Source organism: Myotis daubentonii, chromosome 5, assembly GCF_963259705.1.
Source record: "Myotis daubentonii chromosome 5, mMyoDau2.1, whole genome shotgun sequence".
Lineage (NCBI taxonomy): Eukaryota > Metazoa > Chordata > Mammalia > Chiroptera > Vespertilionidae > Myotis > Myotis daubentonii.
The window spans coordinates 109,724,471-109,749,482 of record NC_081844.1 but is presented as its reverse complement, the minus strand read 5'-3'; the positions used below and the strand labels follow the sequence as shown (position 1 = coordinate 109,749,482).

The 25,012-nt window shown below is 63.0% G+C and overlaps 1 protein-coding gene across 1 annotated transcript in view; it reads left to right on the top strand.

The window, feature by feature from the left end:
• The window catches only part of SDK1 (sidekick cell adhesion molecule 1), a 544,320-nt gene that overhangs the window by 412,294 nt on the left and 107,014 nt on the right, over positions 1-25,012 (top strand). The window contains exons 6-7 of the mRNA XM_059699383.1: positions 21,196-21,307; positions 22,012-22,202. Coding sequence (XP_059555366.1) covers positions 21,196-21,307; positions 22,012-22,202 — 303 coding nt within the window. The remainder of the gene's footprint in view (positions 1-21,195; positions 21,308-22,011; positions 22,203-25,012) is intronic.

Genomic DNA, 25,012 nt, shown 5'->3' with positions numbered 1-25,012 from the left:
GGTCCGAGTGCATTTCTCAGACGACAGAACTGATACATGGACAGTCGGGTGGTGGGTGGGATGAGCCATTTCTCCCCGATTCTCGCTGTCTCTTTGGCAAAGCCGGGCGGGGGGTGCGGAGGGGAGAGGACCAGGCAAAGGGGGAAGGCTGGCACCGGGTGCGTGGGGACCGGGCGTTCAGCCAGGCACCCCATGGCCCGTGTGGGGGTGGAAATTGAGGAAGCACCCCAGGGTCTTGGTATTGAGCCCGCCCCGTGACACTCGAGAGCGCCGTCCACCCCGGGCTCCGCCCAGACCTCGCCTGGCCGGGTGCGTGGGGTCGTACCCATGTGTGGTGTTTAGATGGTGCAGCTTTATCTGCTTTACTTTGTAACGGCTGCATCTGGTTCCTGACGCCTCTGCGACCTGAGAGCACAGGGCAGCACTCCTCCGACAGGTCTCACGCCAGCCCACCCCCAGCTCAGCGGGCGGCGGGGGCCCCTGCGTCCTCCCCCTCCCTCCCCCCGCGGTGCCGCGGACCCCCCGGGAAGCGTCCGCGTGCCACCGAGTCTCTGTAGGAAATGACACAGGATCCGCCTCTACCGAGAGAAGCGGCCCATTCGTCCTCCGCTGGTCCCCACGCGGTGGGTTCTCCCCTTCCCAGGGGCACACCCGCGCCGGACCGTTCTTCCTCCTTCCCCGGCGACGGTGGGCAGGGCCGTCTTCCATCCGTTATGATTACCACAGCCGTGCGCTCATCATTAGCCCATTAACGCGCCACTATTCCTCTCATTGCCGCTGTAATGACTATTAACTAAATATGAATGATCCCTGCTACCACTAATATAATCATCGTTACTGTGTCCCTCCTCTGCCTGTCTCTCCTCTCCCCTTCCCCTGCCTGTGCTGCCCATCGAGCAGCTGGTGGGCCTCACAGACCCGGGAGCCAGGCCTGCGTCCCGGACACAGTGCTGGCTGGTGTCAGCGACCTGAGCAGCCCGTCCGTCTGCAGAGGAGGGACAGGAGCGAGCCTGGCTGGCGGGCGGCTCGCGCGGGGGCACCAGGATGGCGCGTTCTGCCTTTGCTGACGCCACTGGGCCCCCTGAATGTCACAGGCCAAGGATCAGGGGCGGGTCACAGGCCTGCCCTCCCCGCCCACCCAGGGACAGCAGAAGGCGGTGGGGGAGGGAGGAGGGTCTCACTCCTCCTGGGGACCTGGGGGAGGTTCGTGGGAAGGTCTGTGTACCGGAGCGTTGACCCGACGCCCGGCGCTCCCTGCGCTTCAGACCTGCTTCCCCGAGCACCAGCTCGCAGGGCGCCAGCTTCTCACCCGCCTGCTGCGGCCGTGCGTGTGCCCGGAGCACAGACAGCTGGCAGCCTGAAGGACCGGCAGCCTCGTCGGGGACCCGCCGTGCCCTTTATTAGGGCCTGCTGCCTGTCAGAGGCGGCACGAGACACCAGCCGCACCCACGCCTCGCATCTCACAGACTCGACCTCAGGGCGGTCGCAGGCCTTCCCGGGACAGACAAGCAAAATACACCCAGAGACACGAGCGGTGCTGCTGACCACAGCAAGCTAGGGCCTGGGTCTGACCCTGATGGCCCGGGCTGACCACAGCAAGCTAGGGCCTGGGTCTGACCTTGATGGCCCGGGCTGACCACAGCAAGCTAGGGCCTGGTCCCAGAGGCCCTAATGGCCCGAGTTGACCACAGCAAGCTCGGGCCTGGGTCTGACCTTGATGGCCCGGGCTGACCACAGCAAGCTAGGGCCTGGTCCCAGAGGCCCTAATGGCCCAGGCTGACCACAGCAAGCTCGGGCCTGGGTCTGACCCTGATGGCCTGGGCTGACCACAGCAAGCTAGGGCCTGGTCCCAAAGGTCCCCAAGGACCTGGGGGGGGGGGGGAAGGATGGGTTAAGAGGACGGTGAAAGGGCAGAGCGGGCAGGGGAGCCGGGCAGAGCAGGGAACGCGTCCAGGGACACGGTGACCCGCTGTGGTGTGGCCGGTGAGGGCTGTATTCTCGGGCCGCGGTCACTCACTCGGGTGCAGACCGGGGCGCGGTTTAGGAAGGTGCGCTGGCTGCGGCGTGTGGACCGACTGGAGGACGGCTCTGCAGTGTGTCGGGGACCTGAGCTGCGAGAGAGGGTGCCGCGGGTAGAGAGACGGGCGGGTGCCTGTGAGTTTGGGGGGATTGCAGATTCAACTCGCAGGCCTTCTCCGGCTTCGTGTTTCCGGTCTGAGTGACCAGAGGGGTGACGGTGCTGGTCGGGGTGACACAGGAGCAGACGTAGATGGGAAGGGCAGGAAAAAGACAGGACAGTGAATTCTGTTCGATAGATACACTGAGTTGTAGATGCCAAGATGGGAACTTCCAGAAGGCAAATTGGCACTTCAGCTGCCAGGCTGGGCAACCTTTATTCAGCCACATTTGTAGCTTGGCATCCGCCATGGTGGGAGTACGTGCCCCAAGGAAATTGGCAAACACTGCGGGTCGGGGGGCGGCTGTGTTGGTCAGAAACCACCGGTGTCCCAGGGACCCGCTGTCAGCGTCCCCGGGGAGGAGGCGTGGCCGTGGTGTCATCGAGTGTCTGTGTAGCCCAGGGGTGGGCAAACTTTTTGACTCGAGGGCCACAATGGGTTCTTAAACTGGACCGGAGGCCGGAACAAAAGCATGGATGGAGTGTGTGTGTGAACTAATATAAATTCAATGTAAACATCATTACATAAAAGGGTACGGTCTTTTTTTTTTTTTTAGTTTCATTCATTTCAAACGGGCCGGATCCGGCCCGCGGCTGGTGTAGAGGGTACAGCAGTGCCTGTAAGACTCCGCAGGCGTGCGCGCCCCAGGGAAGGGCCTGCAGACCGTTGGCTGTCGCGTTGTCCTTTGGTGCCGCCGGCCGCGCCTTCCCGGACGCGGAAGTCTTGTGTTCTTGTCCGTGGCGCTCAGACAGGCTCCTGGGCTGTGGCTCTGCGGCTCGCTCCGTCTGTGGGAGGCCGTTCTGTGCTTTTGTTTTGTGGGTTTGTTTTTTTTTCCAGAAAATGCAAATGTTCTCTGTTCCTGTCAGGGGAGCTTTCCACGTTGTTAATTTGATTAATGTTTTCCATCCACGCTGTTTCCATCTCGCGGAGTCCTCACCGCGCTCAGCCTGGCGCTCGGATCAGCCCGGCACGCGGCTTCCTTTCTCACCCCAGCTCCTTAGGCGCTCCCCCGACTCCAGGGCCTCTCGCCCAGCCGGGCTCCGGGGCTCTCTGTCCACGCGGCCCGGCCCGCGGGGCTTCCGCTGCGTTCCTCACTCCGCCGTCTGTGTTCGCATCTGGCGCCGCCTTTCCTGACCACCCACGACCCCCTTCCTGTTCACTGACGCCGCTCAGTGAGTTTTTTGGACGCGTGTCCCCGGAGTGCTCTGCCCCAGAAGGGGGTCCTCTGTCGCCCTTAGACGGGTCGCTCTGTGGGCCTGGTTGTGGGCTTTATTATTGGGGCCCCTGGGCACTCACTCCCCCTGGATGCACGTGCAGACGCTGTGAGGGACTGCGGGCAGCCGCCCTGGGCGAGAGTGCTGCACTCCGGGCCCGGGAATTCCCTTCCTCTTTGGTTTCAGCCTGAAACGGCGGAGCTCTGCTCTGCTCTGCTCCCACCAGCACTCATTGCGCCCGTGACGTTCTCAAAGTGGGGTGCCCCGGCAGCAGGGCCGGCATCACCCGGGACCTGGTGGAAATGCAGATGTGCTGAGTCAGGAACCCCAGCTGGCTGTGCCCCCACCCCCTCCCCCCCTATGGTCTGATGCCCATCAGAGTGAGACCTGCCTGTCGGCCTGCACCGACGGCTCTGTCCCAGCAGCTTCAGCCGAGAGCTGTGAGTCCACGTACAGCCCCTGGTGCCATGTCTGTGCCCTGGCCCGAGGCGTCCACAGGCTGCCAGCCCTGCAGCCAGCCCCCCCCGTCTGCCCCGGCCCCCAGCCCTGCCCTGGTCCCCTGCCCTGGCCCTGTCCTGCACCCCCCTCTGTCCTAGCCCCCTCCCCCGCCCCCACCCCTATTGCTCTAGCACCGGGCCCTTCCCTGTCCCCAGCCCTGCCCTGGCCCCCGCCTGCTCTGGCCCCTGGCCCTGCCCTGGCCTTGGCTGCAGCTGTGCGGTCCCCGGCTTCCCTTGGCCTTTTCTGCTGCCAGCGGGAATTTCAGGCCGGAAGCCTTTGCCGCCTGGGCCCATTCGTCATTCCGACGCAGAAGTCCTCTTGTTTTGTCCACTTTGGAGATGCCTACGGGGAGGTAAGAGTGGCAAGTGGGTAGTTTAAACCACCTGGACACAGAAGTTGGATTTCTTTAAAAATGGCAGCATCTCAGGTGAATGACCACAGAGCCTGTGTGTGTATGGGGGTGGGGGGGCGGGGGGCCTCAGGTGGGAGGTGAGGGCCTGCCTACGTGGTGAGGGGATGGGAGAGGTGGGGCTCCCAGGCGCTCCGGGGCCAGTGGCTCAGCGTGATGACCAGCGGGGTTGAGGGGTGCGGGAGGCATGGATGTAAGGATGGCGACGCTCTAGCGGGGCTCCTGGGGGTGTCTGGGGGATTCGGGTGTCTTGGTGGGGCAGGATGCCGGCTCTGGACGGGGACACCAGGCAGAGCAGGAGCTCCCGGTGGTGACAAGGTGCCCGTCACTGCTGCGTGGCATCGTGCCGGCCCGGCCACGCGCTCGGGTCAGACAGGCGCCAGGCTCCTCCGGGTCTCAGGCTGCGGCTCGAGGCCTAGGACGGCGGGTTCAGGACGTTTCTCCAGGCCTGAGGCCCAGGGGCAGCCTGCTCCTCTGCGCACGCCCCACGGCCCGCCCCTCCGAGCGCACAGGGGCTCATCCTCACGTTGCGGCTGCGCGGAAGGCGATAATGAATTTCCTCACCCGTCACCCCCCTCCTACGGGTCCAATTCTTCCACCTCACACTGTTTGTTTTCTCTGTTCCCGAGCGTGTGGGCGACGGGGGCGCAGGGATGGTCGCCCCGCTCCGGGTGGGGGACAGCAGCTGGAGTCTCCGTGCCCCAGGCCCGCAGGAGGGGACCTGCTGTTCCCTGGGGCTGGCGCCCCACCTCTCTCCCATGATGGATGCGCACAGCCCTTGCGGAAGTGTTGTCACAGCCATGGTGTTTCCATGAGCCGTTTTTACAAGAATAAGTTGTAGAGTTCCCCCCACACACACTGTGTCGAAAGTGAAGGGATGGGGGGGTTGTGGTCTGAGACCAGCGCCTGTGGGTATTTGAGCCACTTCGGGGGGCGGGGACCGGCTGCCCCTGTGCCGAGCCCCGGCCGCCCTCTCCTCCCTCCCAGCCCGACGGCGTCCGGTTAGACAGGCCTGTGGGGCGCAGCAGCGGCTTTGGTGCCCAGCACACCGGTGGGTGGTTCTCCTCCCCACGAGGTCGCCCTCGGCCCGTGGGGCCTCCGAGCAGGGACGATGGGTCGGGGGCGCTGTGAGCAGTGGAGCGACAGCGTGTACGGACCCGAGCGTGTGCCTGGCGCGCAGTAGGTGCTCAGTAAAGGCGGGTGTTCCTCGTCTCGCCCACCTTCCTCTGGGCTGGTCACAGGGAACTGTCCTCCATGTTTGGATTGCAGGTCCGCCCTGAGAGCGCAGGGATCACACAGGCCCGGCTTCCTCAGAGGCAGGACGCCTGGCGGTCAGGTTCACGTGGGTCCCAGCCCCTTCGCAACCAGGCGGCCTCGGCCTCCGCGTGTCAGGTCCCTCTGTGAGCAAGACAACAGCCTCCTTCTTCGCTGGCTCGAGAGCAGGCAGAGGGGACCTGAGCGGAGACAGGTCTGCCTCCGTGGCCTCACCCTTAGGGCTCAGCCTGGGCCCTCGGGACCCATCCTGCGGGCCGAAGAATTCCTAACCCACCCTCCAGCGGTTCCCATTGGTCCCGTGTTGCGTGGTAGCCAGATGGGCTGACTTTCTCAGATTTCATCGCTGGGATGAAGGAGGTCTTATTGAGCCAGGGCCGCCTTCACGTCGCATGTGAACGGGTATCGGGATGTTGGTATTGGAGATCCTTCTAAAAATATGTGATGTTCCAAAGGCATCACATGACTGATGGAGACAGGATTTTATTTCATTGAGTAAATGCTGGGCTTTTTAGTTTCTGTTCGTTTTTTTACAATTGATGTCAGAGAGGACGGGAAAGGGAGAGAGATGGAAACATCCATGATGAGAGAGAATCATTGATCAGCTGCCTCCTGCACGCCCCCTACTGGGGATCGGCCCGCAACCCAGGCCTGTGCCCTGACCGGAATCAAACCTGGGACCCTTCAGTCCGCAGGCCTGCGCTCTATCCACGGAGCCAAACCGGCCAGGGCGTTTCTATCCTGTTTTTATTTAGGATTTGGGGGATTTTGGTTTACGGAGCACCTACTGTGCGCCAGATGCTGTGTGCCAAGCCCCGTACGTGCGTTATTTCATTTCGTTTTGGTGACAGCGTGACCCCATCTCTGCCCCAGAGGGAGAGGCTGGGTGAACGAGCTGCCAGGGCCGGGAGGCTGGTGAGCCGCCGCCAGGACCGCACGTCCGGCCCTCGGCCCACGCTCGCGCGTTCTCCGTGACCCTCACTTAAGGGCGTGCGATGTCCACGCTAAAGGCCAGCCCCACGGCGTCCACTTGTTTGTCCGGACCCACCTCGTGAGAGCAGCCAGCTCGGCCGTGAACACGACATCCTCTCGCCTCGCAGAGACTGGGTTGTGCGGCCTGTTTGCCGGAATCTGGCTCAGTCCACGGCTTTGACGGGGAAGCTGTGGTCCCGCCTGAGGCTCTACACGTTAACAAGAGGCCGGCCCGCCCCACGGCTGCAGTGTGACCCTTAGCCGTGGGCCGGGCCTCGCGTCCCCCACTGCTGGCGGCCGCCCAGGAGGAGCGCGCTGGGGCAGAGCCCGCTAGGCCGCGGCCGAGCAATCACCTTCGGAAACAGGGTAATTGTTGCGGCGACTGGCTCTGTCTTGATTAGGAAGCACTAACAGCAATTAATGACATAATTTCAAAAAGAAAGAGGAAAATTAATAGAACTCTGGGCGAACATGAATGACAGCCATTATCTACCGTCTCCAGAACCATCGGGCTGCCACACGGTTGGTGGAAAGGCAGGTGGATTTTTTGGTCTGAATTCTCTAGATAATTGAGCAAGTCTTTTATTTCTTCAGTAGAAAACTCCCTGGAGTGAGCTAATAATATTAATTTGTTTAAAATGCCTCAGTTCTACAACTTAATTAAAAACCTTTTACAAGTTAATTTTATATTTGCACATTTTATCTACACGTGCAAATATTATTTGATCCTGATGATGGAGCTTTTTTAATCAAAGGAGCTGCTGCCGTGAGGCCGCAGGCAGTTCGGGTCAAGAGCTGTGAACCGAGCCTGAGTCTGTGGAGCTCTGGCTCTGCCGGCAGCGGAGAGGACGCGCCCTCCTCGCAGACACCGGACACGGCGAGAGCAGCAGCCGCGACGGTGGCGGAAGTAACAGGACTCACACTGAGCACCGCACCGGGGGCTGAGCTACACTGCATGGCCACCTCAGCGGCCTTCGCCCTGACCTTGGAGCCGGGAGGTACCCCCCTCCACCAACCAGGACCCCGACGGGGGGCCAGGAACCCGTCCGAGTCCCGCAGTGACCAGCGGGAGAGCGGGGGTTGGACACGGAGGGTCGCTCCGCGGTGCCTCGCAGTCACTCGGGGGACGGATAAGTTTCGCCTCACTGGGCCCAGCCCCCCGCCCCGCCTGACACTTTCCCAGCGTCGTCAGGAGACACGGTAGTTGCCGTCCTTCGTGACACCAACACACAGGCGCCCTCCCTGACGCCCCGGCGGCCTCAGACTGCGGCGGGCTGGGGCACCGCTCCTGGCCGGGCCGATCTGGGCACCGGTGGTGAGGTGCGTCCTTGTGGCTGTCCTCCGGGTCAGGACTCCACCGAGTTCCGGCGCTTCTGTGGGGACATGTCCCTGCTGATCTGACGCCTGGGCCTCAGTCAGTCTGCCCAGCCCCAGCCTGCCAGCGTGAGCAGGAGCGCCCTCCACGGCCGGCCTCTCGCCGCGTGATGGTTCTCTGCGTCTTTCCCAAACCTTTGTAGCGGTTTTCTCTCCCGAGTCCAGCGCTCAGAAGCACATTCCAGGTTTGCTCCTCAGCCTGTGAGGACATAAATAGGGCCTTTTTCCAAGAACACTGTGAAGGTTCTTGTGCCGCCAGCACGGCCAGGGGTGAACCTGGGGCGGGGTGGGGGGGGTGGGAGGGCGGGGTGGGGGGGGTGGGGGGGGCGGGCTGGTGGTGCAGGATTAGAAAAGACAGACAAGGAAGCTGGGGCCGGGTGGGACGCTGCCCTCTGATTAGAGAGACAGCGCCACGGCCTGCCACCCGGGTCTTTACTTTATAGCAGATCCCACGAGGCAAAGTAAGGGCGTGGGTCAAGATGTTTACAGTGTTCTCGCGGGTTTGGAATCCACTCAATTACATGCGCCTGAACTCTGTCAAGCCCACATCACTCAGCCTCCTGGGACCACAGCTTACAACTGCGCCTTCGGCTGTAATTGTGCTGGGACCTGCACGTGGCTTTGCCACGAGAGGACCGTGCCCTCATTAGTCCGAGGCTTGACCCTGTGCAAACGCTGCGGCCGCTCCACAGTTACCCTGGGGATGGTGTTGGCGTTCTTAGGGCAGCAGAGCTGTTCTAACCCCTTTCTGCAGACCGGCTGTCAACTTTACCTTTGTGATGTGCTCCGGGGGGCTGCGTGCATGTGGGAGGCTCAGAGGCAGGGGTACGGGGTCTGCCCCCGAAGTCCTCAGACCCGGTGTCGCTGGGCCGCTGTTGTGTGATGAGGCCACGGCCCCGGGAGTCTCTAGGCTACAGGGGTCTCGCACGGGCGTGACCGTGTCTGCGTGGAAGGGCACGGGTCTCTCCCACTCACACGGCATGGACGGGAGGGGACAGGGAAGGCGGGCGCCCTCCCTCTGTGCCAGGAGGAGAGGACGACGGGCGTGGTTGAGATGACGGCGGGCGGGAGCGGTTGTCCGGTCTGGGTGTGATGAGCCTGAGCTCAGCCTGATAAGCGGCCGCACGCTCTCCGCCCTCCTCTGTGGCTTCTGGCGCGGCGGCCATGCGTGGCCGGGGACCTCTCTCTGGCGTCGGGAAGGGTGGTCGCTGGAGCACAGACTCCAGTCACGAAGCCCTGGGTCTGCCTCCCGCTCTGCCCCCACCTGAGAGTCGGTTTGCTGTGGAAAAGGGGACAAGAGGTTTCCCAGCGCGGAGGGCACGGTGCTGCCGGCGCTGGCCCGCGCTAAGGCGAGGAACCATCCGCTCCACCTCAGAGTCTGCACGGGCCACCTCGGGCTCTCCAGTTCCGCTCAGTCATCCTTCCCGCCTCTTTCCTGCCCTTTGCCCTCCTCGCTGCCTCCTCAGGACCCCGTCTGTGGTCGCCCACCCCCTGGCCCCTCCCCTTCTGACCCACAGTCTGTTACTTCCCTGTGCGTCCGCCCCCCCTGGCCTGCAGCACTCAGCCTGCCCACTGGCATCCTCCGCCAGTGAGGTGCCCCCCGACGGTCTTCTACAGTCTCCGGGGCGTCGTGCTGCAAGGAAACCCTCTGAGTCTTCCTGAGTTCCTCCTCCTCCTCCCCCTCCTCCCCCTCCTCCCCCTCCTCCTCCTCCTGGTGACTGTCCAGGCCCTTCCCTCCTCCCGCCCCCGGGAGCACTGCTTCCTGCTGAGCCATGTTCATGCGGATACAGCGTTTTTGGTGTTTTCTTTTACCGAATTGAGAAGCAGGTGAATGTAATCGTAATTGAAAAACAGAACATCTCAAATGGAGTGAGCACACACATCACCAGCAAGCGTGTTACAGACACGCAGTGTCCGCCCCAGGAGGTCTGGGTTCAGCCCAGGCTCTGCCCGCTCCCCAGGCCCAGGAGGCGGCCCGCGCCACGCTGAGGAGCAGAGGAGCGGACGTGGCGAACGCTGGCCGTGTGCCGAGAGGACACGGGAGGGCTCTGCGGCCCCGCCTGTCGCCGGTCAGAGGCGAAGTCGTGGCTCCACCGGACCTGCTGGTTTAGGGTCTGCATCTGAGCAGCTACCAGGTGGTCCCGGGGTGCGCACAAGGTGTGGGAGGCGCCGACTTGGCAGATGCAGATAGAAAGGTCTGGAGAACATCTGTAAACCCGTACGTGGTTCGCCGGTGCTCGGGAAGGAAACGGAAAACCCTGATGTCAAACTAGGCTAAGGACTGAGTGGGCGAAATCCATTAACCAGAAAAGACTCTGAGGAAAATAAATCCTGTGCCGGGTTCAGAAGATGCCAAGTCCATTAATGAACGCATTTAATACTTGCATGTTTATCATGTAGAACATTGAATTGATGGCCATTTCATGGGAAAGCCCGGTTATAAAAGAACCGTCTGTCTTGCAGAATTATTCCTATTTTGTTTTCACTTATGTAAATAACAGCAAATGTGCAGGCGGACTTTCGTCTTATCTCTGCCCCCTTTCCTGTCCCAAGAGTACCAGTCCTGCATGCTGATCAGCGCTGCTCCCTTCGCCCAGCTCCTCCCGCGCCCGTCTGCAAAGAGCGGCTCCGTCCTCTTCGCAGCTGCGGGCGCCCAGCGGCCGGGAATGCTGTCCTCTAAGGGAAAGCTGTCCTCTAAGGGAATGCTGTCCTCTAAGGGAATGCTGTCCTCTAAGGGAAGCTGTCCTCTAAGGGAAGCTGTCCTCTAAGGGAAAGCTGTCCTCTAAGGGAAGCTGTCCTCTAAGGGAAAGCTGTCCTCTAAGGGAAAGCTGTCCTCTAAGGGAATGCTGTCCTCTAAGGGAAGCTGTCCTCTAAGGGAATGCTGTCCTCTAAGGGAAGCTGTCCTCTAAGGGAAAGCTGTCCTCTAAGGGAATGCTGTCCTCTAAGGGAAGCTGTCCTCTAAGGGAAGCTGTCCTCTAAGGGAAGCTGTCCTCTAAGGGAAAGCTGTCCTCTAAGGGAAAGCTGTCCTCTAAGGGAAGCTGTCCTCTAAGGGAAGCTGTCCTCTAAGGGAAGCTGTCCTCTAAGGGAAGCTGTCCTCTAAGGGAAGCTGTCCTCTAAGGGAAGCTGTCCTCTAAGGGAAGCTGTCCTCTAAGGGAAGCTGTCCTCTAAGGGAATGCTGTCCTCTAAGGGAATGCTGTCCTCTAAGGGAATGCTGTCCTCTAAGGGAAGCTGTCCTCTAAGGGAAGCTGTCCTCTAAGGGAAGCTGTCCTCTAAGGGAAGCTGTCCTCTAAGGGAAGCTGTCCTCTAAGGGAATGCTGTCCTCTAAGGGAATGCTGTCCTCTAAGGGAAGCTGTCCTCTAAGGGAAGCTGTCCTCTAAGGGAAGCTGTCCTCTAAGGGAAGCTGTCCTCTAAGGGAAGCTGTCCTCTAAGGGAAGCTGTCCTCTAAGGGAAGCTGTCCTCTAAGGGAATGCTGTCCTCTAAGGGAATGCTGTCCTCTAAGGGAATGCTGTCCTCTAAGGGAAGCTGTCCTCTAAGGGAAGCTGTCCTCTAAGGGAAGCTGTCCTCTAAGGGAAGCTGTCCTCTAAGGGAATGCTGTCCTCTAAGGGAATGCTGTCCTCTAAGGGAATGCTGTCCTCTAAGGGAAGCTGTCCTCTAAGGGAAGCTGTCCTCTAAGGGAAGCTGTCCTCTAAGGGAATGCTGTCCTGTCCTCTGCTGCTTTCCCACAGCAACGCCAGCACTCACGCGGGAGCCAGTGCCCCCTGGACCGGGTTTCCTTGTCACAGGGAAGATAGCGCCCTGGTAACCTGAGAGGCTTTGACGGGGCTTGGCCGGAGGTGGCCCCTCTTTTGGGAGGAGTGGTTTGGGGGGAAACCCTTGACTTCTGTCGGGCACACGGGGTCTAGTTTGGCTCCTTGAACGCCCCTCTGCGCCCCTCGGTGAGCTCCCAGGCGGCCCCGAGCGGGTGGTCCGATGCCGGCCACCAGGAGAGCGCCGTCCGGCTTCCGCCCCTGCCCTCGCTCCCTCGGCGCGAGCTTCGCGGGCGTTTCACGGCCTGCAGAGGAGCTGGTCCAGGACTCAGCAGAGACGGAGTCACGCTCTCGGCAACTGGAGGGCACCCCCTACGGAGGCTTTGGGAGAGGGCGGTGGAGGGCCTAGTGCCACGACCGGCCCGACTACTCTCAGGCTTCCTATCGGTTCTCTACAGTCCTTTCCTGCTGCCGCACAGGGAGCCACGCCCACGCTGCTTCAAAACCGCAGCTGTCACCCGCGGCGGGGCTCAGGGGTTGAGCATCGACCCAGGGACAGGAGGTCGCGGTTCAGTTCCCCGTCAGGGCCCAAGCCTGGGTTGCGGCTCGATCCCCGGCAGGAGTCGTGCAGGAGGCAGCCGATCAGCGTTCATGTTTCTCATCGATGTTTCTAGCTCTTTCCCTCTCCCTTCCTCTCTCTCAAAAATCAATAAAAACATTTAATAAACAAATAAATAAATAAATGACCGCAAGCTGCCGAGTGTGTGAGATGTGCGCTCAGCACCCACCGGGGAGTCGCTCTGTGCACAGCCCCGGTTTGCTGAGTCCGCGTCGACGTCACATTGTGTGTAGGCCCACCCTGCCCAGCTTCCTTCATCACGCGTGTGAGCGCCCACAGGCGGGATGAGGACCGTGAGCGCCCACAGGCGGGATGAGGACCGTGAGCGCCCACAGGCGGGATGAGGACCGTGTTCTTATCCACCTGCCTTCCCGTCTGTGAGCAACGCCCTGTCCTCCTGCCAGCAGCGCCCTCCCTCCCGTACGCCGTGGTGACGGCCGTGTGTGTCCTAGGAGGCTCTCGGCTGCGTTTGAGCTCATTTCTAGTCACAGCTTCTGCCTGATGTGCTCTTCCTCTCGCTGTCGTCGGCCTGAGATTTATTGCTGGTGCTGATTTTAGAGCAAAATAGAAATGAGATTGAGTTGGCATTTCTTTAAGAGGCCGGCTCCGCAGCAGGCGGAGTAGAGAATCCGTTGGCTTAAACAGATAACCTTGGGTCATATCGGAAAATGTCTTGTTCCAGCTGAGGACTCGTTCCCGCCTGCGGGACCGACGGTATTCATTTAAGGGGGCGCGGGCAGACAGGAGAGAGATTTCTTCTCTTCAGATTTCCTGATTTGTTTGTGTCTCTGCTGTGACCCCCAGGGTAATGCTCATAAAGCAACTTCTAACGGAAAGCAGAGAGAGCGACGGCTTCTCACTCTTCACTTGCACAGAGGCCTGTGCCCTGGCTCGTCCATGGTCTTGTTTGCTGTGCTCCTCACCAAGGACAGTGACCCACCGAGTCCCCAGGGATGGACTGGGAGAAAGCAGGCGCCCGAGTGGGTGGGAGAGCGAGACCAAGGGAAAGCCACACCCCCACTGCAGTGTGGCCTGTGCATTCAGATGGAGGCTGGCCTGTGTGCTCAGAGGGGTGTGGCCATGCGAACCGTGGGCAGCTCACTGCCTCCTACAGGGACCTGCGTCCCAGAGGGCAGAGCCCTCTCCTGGGCCACGCGTGCTCAGTGGAGGGCGTCCTGCCTGCCGGCCTGTCTGTCCACGGCAGGCGCTGACACTCTGCACCGAGCCTTGTTGAGATTTGTTGAGTGCTCCTCACCCCCTCTATCCAAATACCCAGAGTGTGGCCTGGGTGCTCAGAGGGGCGTGGCCTGTGATCAGAGGGGCGTGGCCTGTGTGATCAGAGGGGCGTGGCCTGTGTGCTCAGAGGGGCGTGGCCTGTGTGCTCAGAGGGGCGTGGCCTGTGTGCTCAGATGGGGTGTGACACTGCTCTGCAGCCTGGTGTGCTGAGCCCCAGGGCCAGGCTCTCCACTCAGGCTGAGGCCTGCAGGTGTCTAGTTGAGGGCACAGGGGGAGGTGGCTAAGGGCCCACCCGCCCTCCGGAGGGGAAGGCTCCTTGCTGCCGGTGTCTGCAGACGGAATGCTGCCCCGTTCCTGGGATGACTTTGAAGGGAATGTGGGTGAAGCACCTGGTCGTCTGTGGAGTTGTCTACCGGCTGCTCATTGTTTGGGGATCTCAGGTGCCTCAGGAAGGGGGGAGAGAAACCCTCTCAGACCCCTGTCCCCGCGCTTCCCCTCTGAGGGGAAGTTACCAAGAAACCGGCACCTGGGGGACGACAGAGGAAGGGCTTGTCGTATCGGTGCATTTGTAGGAACATCTGGGTTTCAGGTGGGAATTCGTGAGAAGTGCCATGTGATTGATGAGCACTTTCTTCTCTGGGTATAACCGCCGCTCAGCGTGTTGGTCTATGAAACACTGAATGTGTAAATGAGAGAGTTTGGTGTCGGAGTTCTCACTTGAGAAGCTCTGGTGTTACTTAGATGTGAGGCTTGTATGAAATAACTAGTGGCCCAGTGCACGAAATTCATGCATATTAAAAGGGGATTAATTAGAGGAAATATTTTAATAATGCTATTTGCCCTTTCTCTATAATAGAAGTGTCAGAGATGAACGAAAATTAGTAAAATGCATATGAAAATCTCCCTCCTGTCAGAGTCTGGGGCACAGCATGGGACCCAGAGTCAAGTCCTCGCCCACCACCCTCATGCACTTCAAAAGTGCAGGAGACCCAGACCTGGCCGGCCCTACGCCCATTGGGTGAGACCCAGACCTGGCCAGCCCCACCCCCATTGGTTGAGACCCAGACCTGGCCGGCCCCACCCCCATCAAACCCCGCCAGGTGGGGCAGGGAGCACAGCCTCATGTCCCCCCGGCCTGGTGCCGGGTGGGGGGTGTGGCCTGAGGTCCCCCAGCCTAGCACTGGGGCGGGGGGGTGGCATGGCCTGAGGTCCCCGTCAAGCCCCGTGGGGCAGGGGGCGTGGCCTGAGGTCCCTCGCCCTGGCCAGGCGCCTTGCAGCCTCAGGTCCCTGCTGTTCGGTCGTGACGTTGCAGTGTCCCAGCTAATTTGCACGTTCCTCTATTATTATATAGATTATTATATAGATGGGAAGAGGGCATCTATTGGCCTCGGTCCCTTCTGGGAAGGACGCGGAGCCTCGAGAAACCTGGGTCTCAGAACACTGGCCCCTCAGCGCTTTGCGTCTGCACACGGCGGGGCAGGCATGTCATACAGAGCTCTCGACTGTATGTGGTTCCAGCCAGGCGGTCTGCACAAAGCACGCCCTGTGCCCCCAGCAGTGTGCCCCCCCCAACCCCACCCCCGGCTTCATCAGAACCAGACTGGGACCTTCCCTTGAGCTTCGGTGCCAGGATTGCTTGTCTCTGCGTTGAACGGCCGCCTCTGTGGCAAGAGAAGCGGCTTCCGTGCGGTCTGGTTCTCGGAGACCCGCACGGCGCTGACGCAGGGCGGCACGGGGGGGGGGGGGGGGGGGGGGGATGAGACGCCTCTGCCCGCGCTGTGCCCTCTCCCGCGTCTCCTGGCGTCTCGTTCTGTCTCCTGTGCTCCCAGCAGGGGCTGAGGTGATTCTCTGTTTGCTCGGGGACTCGGGATCGGGTTTCTCTCGCGGTTTTATGTGTTTCATGTATTAAAGGTACTTTTGTAGTCACAGATTCTGTTAGTGAGTCGCATGCTCCGTAAAGAAAATCTGATTGGGGGCCGGGTTTGCGCCTGGAGAACAGTCCTGTTCGTGTCCCAGGAGCAGCGCGCTGCCCTCTCTGTGCGAGTCTGTGGGGAAGAAGTGGCGACACCCACCTGGGAGTTACACTGAGATTCACTCCGTTTGCCAGGCAGCTCTTAGGCGCCGACGGTGCCCAGGCTCCCGGGTTTGTAAGTCACATCCTCCAAAAGCTGGCAGTGGGCGGGCCGGTGTGGGGTGCTCAGCGCCTTGTCCGGAGGAGAACGGGCTCTTGTCCTGCCTTTGAGGACACGCTGCTGGCCAGTGAGCCTGCGTCCTCAAGCGACGGCCATATGGTCATTAAAAGGGACCCCGGGTTTTGGCCCCTCCCAGTTTGCTGGATGCAATGCTGTTCTTCCCACATGGCTGCCAGGCTCTGGGTATTTTGTGCGTCCATCGGCCATGGAGCCCTCAGCTCGGGTGGAGCCCCGGTCCCACTGTCCTTGCCGACGGCCTCGGGCCGGGGGTGGGGCACACTTGCCTGGCGTGCTGGGCTCCACGCCCAGGTGGGCGTGCTGGACACATCACTCAAGGGCATTTGTTATCGACACTTAATAAAGTGACGCGATTGTGCCTCTTACGGCCTCTCCTCCCGCTCCTGCTCTCCCCAAGCTGGTGCTTTCATTCCTGCCTCCCCACCCCCCACCGCCCCAGCGCCGGGGCACAGGGCGCTGAGAACGCCCTGACCTGAGACAAGTCCCTCTCGCGCCCAGCCCCCCCAGACTGCACCAGGCCAGCTCCCCGCCGGCTGCGCTCTCCTCCATCACGGGCAGACCGCGCGCTCACGTGTGTGAATGTGAAGCAGGTGGCCTTCTGCTGTCCCCCGAGTCAGGGACGTGGATCATCGCTCCATCACCCGTCCCGCGGTCCCCGATCCGCACGCCTGCTCCATGGTTACCGTGTGCGCGCAGTGCGCCCCCAAATGCATAAACCCGCCACTGCGGGCTGCGGTTTATCACTCACTCCTCTGCCCGGTAAACGGCCGGTGGAAATACGTTCTGTTACGTTCCACTCGTTTCCAAATATGTTATAAATGAGAAGAAAAGAAACTGCCGGACTGTTTGTCAAACTGTCACATTATTTTGTTTATCGTCTCCTGTCAATAGAAAAGTCCAGAAGTGGATTGAGATAAGAAATGGAGGCGCGTGTAGAGATAAACGGAAAGGGAGACACGGCGCGTTCCCTCCCGCCTGCTCCGGGCAGCAAACGAGAAGCACTGAGAGCCGCCGGCGTGGCTCGGTGGCTGAGCGCCGGCCTATGAACTGGGAGGTCGTGGTTCCGTCCCGGTCAGGGCACAGGCCCGGGCTGCGGGCTCGATCCCCAGTGAGGAGCGTGTGGGAGGCAGCTGGTCCATGATTCCCTCTCGTCACTGATGTTTCTCTCTCTCTCCCTCTCCCTTCCTCTCTGAAATCAGGAAGAATATGTTTTAAACGGCTGGAGGAGCTTTCTGTGTAGCGAACAAGATGTAGAGAATTGCGCTGTTCATGTCGGTTTTCACGATGAGGCGCCGTTCGAAGGGCCCGGTTCTGCCTGGAGAAAGCACCTGTGGAGCCTGGGGGACCCGGCTGCCCGCTGCCTTCACGCCTTCGCGGGGGCAGTCTTCCGTGAGGAGGCGGTCGTGGCTGTGGGGGCTGGAGATGTGCTGGTTGGGGTGCACCTCAGCCTCTGCAACGCTGTGCACCCAGGCTCAGCGTTACGGACTCGGCCTGTAGACGCTGGCCCCCGGGCTGCACGGGGCCAGCACCCCTGGGAGACGGCCCTGCCCGGCTCTGATGTGCAGGGAAAGGCCGCAAGCTCCGCTCCGTCCCTCAGCGCAGCAGCACCTCCTGCCGGGGAAGGGCGGGGGTCACAGAGGCGGCCAGCTATGCGGCCCTTCCATTGTCGGGAGCAGGCGCGAGGGGCGGCCAGCTGCGTGCGGAGGCGGCTGCAGCGCTGAGCAAAAGGTGACCCGGTCCTGCGACGCTCCACCAGGGCCTCGCGGTGCACGGGGGGTACACACATGGGGTGCACTGGGGGCCCTCATAGGGTGTACTGGGGGGCCCTCCGCAGGGTACACTGGGGGGTACACACGTGGGGCCCTCCGCGGTGCACTGAGTGTTTGTAACAAGAGAGTTTGGGGGGTGTATGGGATCAGGGCCCCCCCACGTGTGGGCCCTAAGCTGTGAATGGGCTGCAGGCCTCCTCAGGGTCCCGCGTTCATGGCCACGTGTCCTGAGAGGAGCATCCACACTAGCCGACACCGTCAGGCAGGAGAGGAACCTGGGGCCGCGCAGGGAGCCCGCGCCCCGCTCTCCTGGGCCTGGAACGCCTGCGCCCCGAGAGCCACTAGGCTGGTTTCCTTCCTCGCTCCTTAAGGTCGCCCACCGCCTCCCTCCCCCCCCCCCCCCCCGTGTCCCTGCTGCCACTCCAGTCGTCATGATGCTCTCACCTCGGCGAACGGTGTCTCGTTGTCCACTGACCCCCGGACCCCCGGCCCAGCAGCTCAGGGACCGGGAGCCTTGCCTCCTGCTGGAGAGACTCCTGTCTTCACAGGGACTTTCTAATCACGGGCAGCCTGGACACCTGCTGCCTCTGAGCCCCGGCACCAGGGCTGGGCGGGGGGGGCTGGGTGTGGACGGGCCCTGCCTCTGCGGGGTTGTTTGTTCCCAGAGCTGCAGCGAGGCCGCCCCAGGCCCCTGCCGCCCCGGGAGCCCCCTGGCGTGCGCTGCTCCCTCCGCCCAAATCTCTTCCGATTGGATTTCTTCACCTCCTGCCACCCGCCCGCCCTGGAAATGATCCGCTGGGAAAGCTCGACCCGGAGCCGCTGGGGGGAGGGGAGCTCCGGGTCCCGTGGTTTCCGGGGAACTGACCACAGCAGAGCTCGGAGGAGGAGGAGGAGCCCCGTGGAGAGCAGGGTTCTGAACCCCGGCGCCGACGCTCTCTATCCAAACGCCCCTCACCACTGAGTCATGTGACTGGGCCTCCGTTTTCTGAGCAGATAATAGACACCGTATCCGCTGGGGTTCGATGCCATGGCTGACACCTGTAAATGGGCCCGCTCAGCACCACGTCCGGGCCGGGTGGGGCGTGGTCAGCACAGCCCCCTCCCTCTTCCCACTGCTTTCCTTCCTCTGGGAGGTCGTTCCCGGCGCACTGACATTGGGATTTGGAACTGTTTTTGTGTAGAGCATTGAGGAGAGGGTAATATTTCTGGCGGCGGCCGTAGTGACTCGTTATTGCGGAATATGCATGAAGAATTAAGCCATCGTTGAGATTTGTTGAGTGCTCATCGCGCCGTAAATTCTCGGGAGCGGCAGGAATAAAGAGCCGGCTTATTCCTTTAAGGGCGCCTCGGTATCTGTCTCCGCAGCTTCCCTCCCGAAACGGGTGCGGGTGAGGAATGCACCCCGTTATCTCGTCTCGCCGGGAACAGAGTGAAACCACCGACAAGCAGTAAAGGAGGCAGAGACTCAGTTCCTCGCCACAAAGGAAGGAGGCGACAGGGCGCCGAGGGAAGCCGGGTCTGGAAGGCAGCCCTGGATGGAGGCCTGAGGGCGGGGAGGAGGTCTCCGCGTGGGGACGCCCAGCGCCGACTTGGGGGGCTAGAGCCGCAAATGGGGGTGATTCACAGCGTGGCCTGGACGGCCTGCTCCCGCCTGTCTGCTGGAGGCAGCGTGTCAGCGCCTGCCGGGGACAGACAGGCCGGCAGGCAGGACGCCCTCCACTGAGCGCGCGTGGCCAGGACAGGGCTGTGCCCTCTGGACGCCGGTCCCTGCAGGAGGCAGGGAGCTGCCCACGGCCGCAGTGAAGCTGCCGGTTCGCACGGGGTGGGCGCGCTCCCCGAGCCTCGCCGCGCTGCTCTGTAGTCCACGTGCACCCCCAGTCTGGTGGCGCTTGGAACCCGCTGTTGACTCGGGAGGCCCCGCAGCGAGCTCTGTGGTGAGTCCGTGCAGTGGGGGTGCTGGGTGCGGCCACAGGCCCAGACCACGCGCAGCGCTGGCTTGGCAGCCCTGGCTCTGCTCGTGCCCACAGACTGGCCCGGAGTCAAGGTCACCTTCCTAGCGGCCCCGTGTGTGTGTCCCAAACGCCCGCCTTGAGAACGGCGACATTTCCACGGCCCCTCCTCACCTGCCTCGGCGCGTGTCCTGTGCGGGTCTCGCCTCACCGCGAGCGCAGGCGGCGGGGCGGGAGGTCGGGGGTTTGCGAACACACTGACATTTACCAGCCCTGAGCCAGGCGGCCGCGTGACCTGCCCTGCGGACCCCACAGGGCGCGGGCACTGAAGCGGCATTTGTGCTGCAGAAGGTGGGGCACGGAGCAGTCCCAGCTCCAGAGGAGTCACATGGGGCCTGTCTTTGCATCGCCGTGGCGACTCCGTGACGACCCCCCCGTGTGTCCCACATGTCCCTGCAGGACTGGCACTGGCCCTGTGCCCGTTCCTCAGGGTCAACGTGCAGTAGGGGCTGGGCGGCCGGGGGACCGTCCCCCAGGGCAGCGACCAGTGCTGAGCACGGCTTCCTCCGGGCGGCGGCTGAGCCGTGAATGAGCCCCCGCCCCGGCGACCTCCGCACCCGCTCTCTCCCGCCCGCACGTCAGAGCCATTGCCGACAGGAGCTCCTCGGTCACTGCTCCTCGTCGGGACTGTCACAGGTGGCGGCGGCGGCTAACCTGCTGGCCTCAGCTCTGTCCTTCGTCCCATCGCGACTGCCGCTGGCATCTCCCGGATGGCATCTCCTGGAAGCCTGCCAGCCGCCACGTCCCTGCCCTGTCTCCCCGGAAGCCACGCCCCAGGGAGCCGCGGGGTGGGGGGGAGGCAGCTTTCCAGGACCCCAAGGACACGGAGACTCGGCGTCACGCCCTATGTTCAGTGCAGAGACCTTCACGAAGCGCATCTGCCGGCTCTGCCAGCCCAGCGGCCAGCGCCCCCGTGTCCTCGCGGGCCCGTCGCTGCCCCGCACGGCGGCGGGCGCCTCCCTCTGAAGCACTGGACGAAACGCTTCCTCTGCCGTCATTTCCCTGAAAGTGATTCCAGGCTCTCCGTCTCTGCCCTTAAACTGAGATCCGGCTCCGGAAATGTCTGATCGTCTTCATTTTCCCTAAGTACACAGCAGCGGAGCGTGCCGTGAGCAGCTTAATGTGGATGTTACATGGATTTCGGAGAAAAGTGGCAAAAATGTGTCATTCTCTCCTCCCTTGTCAGGAGAAGGCGGAGCTGAACTGTCGTCTGCCGCTCGCAGGGGCAGGGACGGGCCGGTGGCTCTCGGGAGCGGGGCTGGGCCGCAGGGCTGAGCTGCGTGGGGCGCGCTGCCTGACACGGTGCCTCGCGGGGGGCCTGGCGCGGACGCGTGTGTGGAACTGCACAGGTTGTAAAACAGCGGGTGGACTAGGTGACTCCATGTGCAACGTCGTAAGCCAATTAAAGGCGCGTAAAGAAGCGGCCTCGTGGGGAGGCTCCGCCGGCCACAGCGCAGGCTCCCAGCCCCGATCCGTCAGGACGGGTGTGTCAGGTTATGGGCTGGGGACCCCCCCACCCCAGGCTCCCAGCACCTGCCAGGGACAGGGCCCCCAGGCCTCTTCATGGGGGGTCACGGTGGGGCATGAGACCCAGGCGTCCCAGCAGAGGCAGCCAGTGCCTCTCGAAGGTCTTTCCCAGTCCTCGCCCGGTACCCGGGAGCGCTCTGTAGCTTCTGCTTTGTCGCCACAGGGGACGGCGCTGCGCCCGAAGCCACGGCCCCCCTCATCGTGATCGCCCCGGGCAACCGCAGCGTGCTGGCCGGGTCCAGCGAGGTCACCCTGGAGTGCATAGCGAACGCCAGGTACGTGACCGCACCGAGACCCTCGCCGGGGGTGCGCGCTCCCCGCCACGGCGTCCTGTTGGCGCAGCTGGGCTGTGAGCGCAGCCGTGGGGGGCAGCCCAGGACCCCAGGCCTCCGTGGTCCCAGAACACACTTCACGGGAGCTGGGGGGCCTGGGGGGCCTCCTCGGAGTCCAGCTGAGGAGGGAGAGGCCGCCCCTCTCTCGTCCCACGTGTCCTCGCTCCAGGACGGTGTTCCTGCGGCCACGGCTCCCCCCACCCCCTGCGGCCACAGCTCCCCCACAGCCACAGCTACCCCGTGGCCTCCGCTCCCCCCCCCCCCGCGGCCACGGCTCCCCACCCCCCGCGGCCACGGCTCCCCCCCCCCCCCCGCGGCCACGGCTACCCCGCGGCCACGGCTCCCCCACAGCCACAGCTCCCCCGCGGCCGGGCCCCCAGCAGCATTTATTCTCCGCCTTCTCCCCTGAGCAAATGGAGCCGTTAGCGCTCACGGGCGCTGCTGCCGCGATGACTGTCCTCGCTCAGTAGCCCGAGCGGAGCATCGCTGAGCGAAGCGGGAGGGAGAGGGGCGGGGGGACTGGTGCAGGTGTCCGCTGACCCCAGCAGCCCCGCAGGACAGGCCCGAGCAGCTCCTGCCCGGGCCCGAGGCGGCTGTCGCCCCCTCCCTGGACTCACGGTCCCTCGCGGGTGCCCTCGCCCCCCCAGGCCCCTGGAGGAGCTGCGTGTGAGCTGGAAGAGGAACGGGGCGACCCTCACCCGCGGGCTCCACAGCTTTGGGAGGCGCCTCACCATCAGCACCCCGACCTCCGCCGACACCGGCGAGTACCTCTGCGAGGCAGCGCTGCCCGGGAGCACGGCCGAACCAGCTCGAGCAAAGGCCTTCCTGTCCATCACAGGTAACCCTCCTCCCCTCACAGTGACCCTCCCCCCTCACAGTGACCCTCCCCCCTCACAGTGACCCTCCCCCCTCACAGTGACCCTCCTCCCTCACAGTGACCCTCCTCCCTCACAGTGACCCTCCCCCCTCACAGTGACCCTCCTCCCTCACAGTGACCCTCCTCCCTCACAGTGACCCTCCTCCGCTCACAGTGACCCTCCTCCCTCACAGTGACCCTCCTCCATCACAGTGACCCTCCCCCCTCACAGTGACCCTCCCCCCTCACAGTGACCCTCCCCCCTCACAGTGACCCTCCTCCCTCACAGTGACCCTCCTCCCTCACAGTGACCCTCCTCCCTCACAGTGACCCTCCTCCATCACAGTGACCCTCCCCCCTCACAGTGACCCTCCCCCCTCACAGTGACCCTCCCCCCTCACAGTGACCCTCCTCCCTCACAGTGACCCTCCTCCCTCACAGTGACCCTCCTCCCTCACAGTGACCCTCCTCCCCCACAGTGACCCTCCCCCCTCACAGTGACCCTCCCCCCTCACAGTGACCCTCCTCCCTCACAGTGACCCTCCCCCCTCACAGTGACCCTCCCCCCTCACAGTGACCCTCCCCCCTCACAGTGACCCTCCTCCCTCACAGTGACCCTCCCCCCTCACAGTGACCCTCCTCCCTCACAGTGACCCTCCCCCCTCACAGTGACCCTCCTCCCTCACAGTGACCCTCCCCCCTCACAGTGACCCTCCTCCACTCACAGTGACCCTCCCCCCTCACAGTGACCCTCCTCCACTCACAGTGACCCTCCCCCCTCACAGTGACCCTCCTCCCTCACAGTGACCCTCCCCCCTCACAGTGACCCTCCCCCCTCACAGTGACCCTCCCCCCTCACAGTGACCCTCCCCCCTCACAGTGACCCTCCTCCCTCACAGTGACCCTCCCCCCTCACAGTGACCCTCCTCCCTCACAGTGACCCTCCCCCCTCACAGTGACCCTCCTCCCTCACAGTGACCCTCCCCCCTCACAGTGACCCTCCTCCACTCACAGTGACCCTCCCCCCTCACAGTGACCCTCCCCCCTCACAGTGACCCTCCTCCCTCACAGTGACCCTCCTCCCTCACAGTGACCCTCCTCCCTCACAGTGACCCTCCTCCGCTCACAGTGACCCTCCTCCATCACAGTGACCCTCCCCCCTCACAGTGACCCTCCTCCGCTCACAGTGACCCTCCTCCATCACAGTGACCCTCCCCCCTCACAGTGACCCTCCCCCCTCACAGTGACCCTCCCCCCTCACAGTGACCCTCCCCCCTCACAGTGACCCTCCTCCCTCACAGTGACCCTCCTCCCCTCACAGTGACCCTCCTCCCTCACAGTGACCCTCCTCCCTCACAGTGACCCTCCTCCCTCACAGTGACCCTCCTCCATCACAGTGACCCTCCTCCCTCACAGTGACCCTCCCCCCTCACAGTGACCCTCCCCCCTCACAGTGACCCTCCCCCCTCACAGTGACCCTCCCCCCTCACAGTGACCCTCCCCCCTCACAGTGACCCTCCCCCCTCACAGTGACCCTCCTCCATCACAGTGACCCTCCTCCTTCACAGTGACCCTCCTCCTTCACAGTGACCCTCCTCCCCTCACAGTGACCCTCCTCCCTCACAGTGACCCTCCCCCCTCACAGTGACCCTCCCCCCTCACAGTGACCCTCCCCCCTCACAGTGACCCTCCCCCCTCACAGTGACCCTCCCCCTTCACAGTGACCCTCCTCCTTCACAGTGACCCTCCTCCCCTCACAGTGACCCTCCCCCCTCACAGTGACCCTCCCCCCTCACAGTGACCCTCCCCCCTCACAGTGACCCTCCCCCCTCACAGTGACCCTCCCCCCTCACAGTGACCCTCCCCCCTCACAGTGACCCTCCTCCCTCACAGTGACCCTCCCCCCTCACAGTGACCCTCCCCCCTCACAGTGACCCTCCCCCCTCACAGTGACCCTCCTCCCTCACAGTGACCCTCCTCCATCACAGTGACCCTCCTCCTTCACAGTGACCCTCCCCCCTCACAGTGACCCTCCCCCCTCACAGTGACCCTCCTCCCTCACAGTGACCCTCCCCCCTCACAGTGACCCTCCCCCCTCACAGTGACCCTCCCCCCTCACAGTGACCCTCCCCCCTCACAGTGACCCTCCTCCATCACAGTGACCCTCCACCCTCACAGTGACCCTCCCCCCTCACAGTGACCCTCCTCCCTCACAGTGACCCTCCCCCCTCACAGTGACCCTCCCCCCTCACAGTGACCCTCCTCCCTCACAGTGACCCTCCCCCCTCACAGTGACCCTCCCCCCTCACAGTCACCCTCCTCCCCTCACAGTGACCCTCCCCCCTCACAGTGACCCTCCTCCATCACAGTGACCCTCCCCCCTCACAGTCACCCTCCCCCCTCACAGTCACCCTCCCCCCTCACAGTGACCCTCCCCCCTCACAGTGACCCTCCCCCCTCACAGTGACCCTCCCCCCTCACAGTGACCCTCCTCCATCACAGTGACCCTCCTCCTTCACAGTGACCCTCCCCCCTCACAGTGACCCTCCCCCCTCACAGTGACCCTCCTCCCTCACAGTGACCCTCCCCCCTCACAGTGACCCTCCTCCATCACAGTGACCCTCCCCCCTCACAGTGACCCTCCCCCCTCACAGTGACCCTCCCCCCTCACAGTGACCCTCCCCCCTCACAGTGACCCTCCCCCCTCACAGTGACCCTCCTCCCCTCACAGTGACCCTCCTCCCCTCACAGTGACCCTCCCCCCTCACAGTGACCCTCCCCCCTCACAGTGA